A 6,230-nucleotide genomic window follows, 5' to 3' on the forward strand; every position below is an offset into this window, starting at 1 on the left:
AATTGTTTGAAGTAGACTGTCGATTTTACAGTAAAAACTTTACATTTACAAAATTTCCCTGTAAAATATAGTAGTTTTTTTTTTTTTACAACATTTTACAACGAATAGAAAAACAGTACCACTGTTTTTTTTTTTTGGGGTGGGGGGGGTTTACGGAAAAAACTGGCAACTTAGTTGACATAGTTTTTGTGGTAGATTTACATTGGTTTTTACAACATTATATTGTTAATTGAAAAACAGTACAAGCTACGTTTTTTATTCCGGCAACTTAGCTGCCAGTTTTTGTACCGTAAAAACAAATGTATAGTTTTTAAAAACAAGATTTTACAGTAAAAATATGGCAGCTCAGTCAACAGAATTTTTACACAAAAAACTGTAGTAGTTTATTTCAATTTGCAGTAATATGCTGTAAAGAACAACGTAACATTTATTGTAATTTTTATTAATTTGATGGGTAGTTTGCTGTAAAGTTAAGTATTTTTATTTTGACCAAACATTTTTGGAAAGTATGATAATGTACTGTAATATTTGTTGCAATATTGGATACAATTAAAGTTTAAAATGCATGCAATTTCAAGCAGTACATATATTATTTTCTGTCAAAATGATTTTTTTTAAATTACATTTAGTGAGAAAATATTAAGTACTTTATCGGCACTTATCATTTCCAGGCTTTCGAGGACCAGAAAAAAATGATGTCGCGGGCCAGATCTGGCCCCCGGGCCTTGAGTTTGACATCTTTGGGCTATACTGTAGCAAAAGTCATCACGTCTGCCACGATCATGTGTGTTCTTGTATTCCACGTCTTCCATGTCGAGAGCAGTTTTGATTTGGACTTACATGGTAAACAACTAAAATTAATGTGTTGGCCATTATAAATCCAGACCGGAGGTGTCAAAGTCGTTTTCACTTAATTTTTTAATAAGAATTAATATATATATATATATATATATATATATATATATATATATATATATATATATATATGTATGCGTGTATGTATATATGTATGTATAAACACATATACATGTATGTACATATAAAAACATGTGCACACATATATGTATTACATGTAAACACACATATATACTGTATGAGTGTGTGTGTATACATATATATGTATGTGTAATGTGTACCGTATTTTTCGGACTAATAATATTATTTAGCTCATTCACGTAAGAGACTAGACGTATAAGATTTCATCGGATTTAGCGATTAGGAGTGACAGATTGTTTTAAACGTATAGCATGTTCTATATGTTATAGTTATTTGAATGACTCTTACCATAATATGTTACGTTAACATACCAGGCACGTTCTCAGTTGGTTATTTATGCCTCATATAACGTACACTTATTCAGCCTGTTGTTCACTATTCTTTATTTATTTTAAATTGCCTTTCAAATGTCTATTCTTGGTGTTGGGTTTTATCAAACAAATTTCCTCTCAAAAAATGCGACTTATACTCCAGTGCGACTTATATATGTTTTTTTTCCTTTTTTATTATACATTTTCGGCCGGTGCGACTTATACTCCGGAGGGACTTATACTCCGAAAAATACGGCATATATATTTTTATATATGTATACATACATATACATTATATTAAATATACATATGTATAAACATGCCTACACACACACATACATTTATATATATATATATATATATATATATATATATATATATATATATATACACACGTATGTGTGTATGTAACACATCTACATGTATGTACATATATTTTAAATTGCCTTTCAAATGTGTATTCTTGGTGTTGGGTTTTATCAAACAAATTTCCCCCAAAAAATGCGACTTATACTCCATCCATCCATCCATCCATTTTCTACCGCTTATTCCCTTTGGGGTCGCGGGGGGCGCTGGAGCCTATCTCAGCTACAATCGGGCGGAAGGCGGGGTACACCCTGGACAAGTCGCCACCTCATCGCAGACTTATACTCCAGTGCGACTTATATATGTTTTTTTTCCTTCTTTATTATGCATTTTCGGCCGGTGCGACTTATACTCCGGAGGGACTTATACTCTGAAAAATACGGCATATATATTTTTATATATGTATACATACATATACATTATATTAAGTATACATATATAAAAACATGCCTACACACACACATACATATACATATATATATATATATATATATATATATATATATATTGTACATGTATGTACACATAAAAACATGTGCACACATACTGTATATGTATTACATATACACATGTACATATATAGACATGTACACACACACATTTATACTGTATAAGTGTGTGTGTATACATATATGTGTATGTGTATATATATTTGGATATATGTATACATACATAAATAGTATGTATGTATTTACATACATATATAGTATACATACATAAAAACATGCCCCCCTCCACACACACACACACATATAAATTTTTTCTGGCGCATTTAAAAATCAATAAACCTGCATCAGCAATTAAAACATATCTTACGTGGTACTGTCAAAATTAAAATGGCAAAAAAAATACATTTTAAACGCGGAAAAAAATTAAGAAATAAAATATCTGAACTCACATTTCATCGACAGCTGAGCTCGCTTCCGGGGCTGGCCGAGATGGTCTCACAAGATGTAGTTTCTCTTTAAATATCCTTCTTGAAAATGGCCTTGCAAATAAATGTGTAGTCTTGTCTAATCATAAAAGATGCAGACGAGGCGTGTTGGCTGACTTCTTAAAAGTTTACACCAGAGCGTGCTCATCCAAAATTTCCCGGTGCTGGCATGGCTACGTTTAACCTAAACGGGACTACTGCGCATGCTCTTTATTACTGCGGCATGCTGGGTAATGTAGTTCTTATGTTACCTAGCTCATAACATCACTATATATCTGCTTTAGGCCATCGAGATTAGAAGGCTTTACTGACAACAACGAGTGATCTGATTGGCTATTGCAACGCATGGCAACATGAGTTAGCTGAATTCTGATTGGATAAAAACTCTAAACTAAAAACAACAGCACTGGAAGGAGCATAATATGACATGAAGAGAATATGAATACGTTTTGATATTTAGGGAAAGTAAAATAAAAATTACTTTTATCTTTAATTATGATAATGATTTCATAAATATATATATATATATATATATATATATATATATATATATATATATATATATATATATATATATATATATATATATATATATATATATATATATATATATATATATATATATATATGAATTGCAGCAATACTCCTATTGATTTTGTATGTCTGAGGTAAAGATCAATAGGTCTCTGGAAGCTTCCTGTTGATTTTGACTGATAATCCACCGCTTATAAAAAAAAAAATGGAATCAGGTGTGCCTAATGAAGTGTCCAGTGAGTGTAAGCATTACAAAGCAGCACAACGAGTGTTCACGTCGAAGAGTCTTTTTTTTTTTAATAATTTACTTAAAAAATAGTGTAAAAGTAACAGATATCTGTCCCATATTCAAACTGATGACGGATGTAACAAAGTTTAGCATTTTTTTGTCTGTACAATTTATGTGACAAAACACTTGGAAATTCTTGGCGAGAAGTAACATGGATTTTATACTTTATATATATATATGTGTATATATATATATATTTGTATACATATTTATAATAATAATTAAAAAAAAGCTCAAAGCAAAAAAAAAAAAAAAGCATGAAATGTACAGTCTAGAAAATGCCGACACAGCAGAATGGTGTATAATACAAAACATGCTGAGATTGTTATTGAGTGAAATGGACGGGCCTTTTTTTTTTTTCTTTTTCTTTTTTTTTTAATATATGACATCATTTTAAACTTTTTTTTTCTCATAAATATCTCTTCCACCATTTTCTTTTCATGTAAATTCCTTAAATTAAAACCATGAAGAGAACATTAATTTCAATTGAATAAAATTGATCATTCTGCGTCCACTTGTGCCCTTAACATTAAGTAAGTGCCTGTTTGGAAGAAGAGGTAATATATATTTATTAATAAGTATACAGATATCAAATTCTATGACATGATATAATTTGTATAAATATTGCATTAAATGACAATTAACACTGAATAGGAATGGGGGGGAAAAGGGGGGGTAATTTTTCAATTTATATCGTTTTAAATATTAAAAAATAAGGTTGAATTCTTTGCAAATGTTATGAACACACGCCTCCTTGCCGCCTTTTTTTTTTTTTTTTTTGTACCGCCATTTATGTCCACAACCTTTTGGTAGGTGAGGGGGGGGAAAAAAGTGCAAAAGCTTCTCCGTTGTAGAAAAATGTAAAAAAAACAACAACAAGAAAACAAACACACATCTTTGACACAAGAAGGTCGTGTGTTTGTGTTGGCATGCAGGTTTGCTGGTTGCACAATATGCAGTTTGAAGAGTCTTCTGCACACGTTTCTTCAAAATGATATCAAGTGCAGGTTTGTGAGACTGCCGTTATCGGAACGTCTTCTGGACTCCACACGCAAGTGCAGTCTTCTTGTCTCTCTCATTTACATTCCAGGCCCGGGAGAGAAGGCTCCAATGTCAGGAATGGCCTCCGTGGCGTCCCAGTGACCAGGCGAAGGAGGAGAAGATGGAGGTGTAGGCACACAGCTAAAGCATGTTGAGGATGGCATTGTACATTTGGACCAAGACGGCCAAGTGGACGGGCAGACAAGACTGGCGGTCCTGGGTTGAAGGTGTGCAGGTCAGCCAGGAGAGGGCGTTGTACTGCTCCAATACGAACCTGAGGTTCACAAACAAAAAGATGTCATTTTCATTTTTTGAGCGTGGCCCATGCTGCTGCTCACTGCTCCCCTCACTTCCCAGGGGGTGAACAAGGGAATGGGTCAAATGCAGAGGACAAATTTCACCACACCTAGTGTGTGTGTGACAATCATTGGTACTTTAACTTTATTACTTAAACGTACAACGTCTCCACGGCAGTATTAGAAAGTAACAAACGTGTCCGCATCATTCAACTTGAACTTAACTTCATGAATTATTGTGGCCAAAAAAAAGTTACCACTCCACTTCACTCCACTTATTTTTTATTTTTTTTATTGTGTTTTCTACACCAAAATTCATCTATTTTGTATTCAACTTCCTCTTCTTCTTCTGCAGATTTTGGTGCGCTTTACCTTCCACATTTTTCACCCGTTCCAACTTCAAACTTTCCCTTGACAAATTCCCAGATTTCCCAGAATTCCAGGTTTTACGGAACATTTTTCCCCATTCAAAATGAATTGGCCATTTTTCAAACTTCCACCAATTCCACAATTTTCAACCAATTCAAACCATTCCACCTTCAACACATTGCACCATTCTGGATGATCAAACTACCCTTTTTCCAAGTTTAAAACAATTCCAGGATTTTCCAGAATTGCTGGTTTTCCAAAGCGCAATTTCCACCCTTTTTTCTGGCGACTACTCCTTCCATATTTTTCAACCCACTTCAACCGTTCCAACGTCAACACATTCCTCTTAATCAGGTTTTTTGAACTGGAAAAATTCCCGGTTTTCCCGAAATTCCAGGAATTCCGTTATACCATTTCTCAATTTAATGTTACTGCTTCAAAATTTCTCGACCGATTAGAAAAATTCCAACACCAACCATTCAAGTTGTTTACCATTTTCAAAACGATTATTGCTTTTCCCGAAATTCCCAAATTTTTGGGAAATTCCCATTGAAATCAATGGGACATTTTTCAAAGTTCCACAACTCCCACATTTTTCATCTGATTCAAACCGTTCTGACTTCAAACTGTTTAGCCTATTTGGGAATCACAGGCTTTCCCTTGACTAATTCCAAAAATTACCAGATTTCCCAGAATTCCAGGTTTTACGGGACATTTTTCCCCATTCAAAATGAATTGGCCATTTTTCAAACCTCCACCATTTCCACATTTTTTAACCAATTCAAACCATTCTACCTTCAACACATTGCACCATTTTGGATGTTAAAACTACCCTTTTTCCAAGTTTAAAACAATTCCAGGATTTTCCAGAATTCCTGGTTTTCCAAAGCGCAATTTCCACCCTTTTTTCTGGCAACTACTCCTTCCATATTTTTGAACCCACTTCAACCGTTCCAACGTCAACACATTCCTCTTAATGAGGACAAAAAAACAAAGATGTTTTTTGAACTGGAAAAATTCCCGGTTTTCCCGAAATTCCAGGAATTCCGTTATACCATTTCTCAATTTAATATGTTACTGCTTCAAAATTTCTC

General features: G+C 33.5%; 1 protein-coding gene across 4 annotated transcripts in view; it reads right to left on the reverse strand.

Moving 5' to 3' along the window:
- Positions 1–3,274: 3,274 nt before the first annotated feature.
- Positions 3,275–6,230, reverse strand: part of LOC133574994 (mediator of RNA polymerase II transcription subunit 13-like) — a 288,172-nt gene continuing 285,216 nt past the window's right edge. For all 4 annotated transcript variants that reach the window (XM_061927429.2, XM_061927428.1, XM_061927427.1 and 1 more), the window contains one exon: positions 3,275–4,745. In XM_061927429.2, coding sequence (XP_061783413.1) covers positions 4,613–4,745 — 133 coding nt within the window. In that variant the 3' untranslated portion in view covers positions 3,275–4,612. The remainder of the gene's footprint in view (positions 4,746–6,230) is intronic.

Source organism: Nerophis lumbriciformis, linkage group LG32 (assembly GCF_033978685.3).
Source record: "Nerophis lumbriciformis linkage group LG32, RoL_Nlum_v2.1, whole genome shotgun sequence".
Classification (NCBI taxonomy): domain Eukaryota; kingdom Metazoa; phylum Chordata; class Actinopteri; order Syngnathiformes; family Syngnathidae; genus Nerophis; species Nerophis lumbriciformis.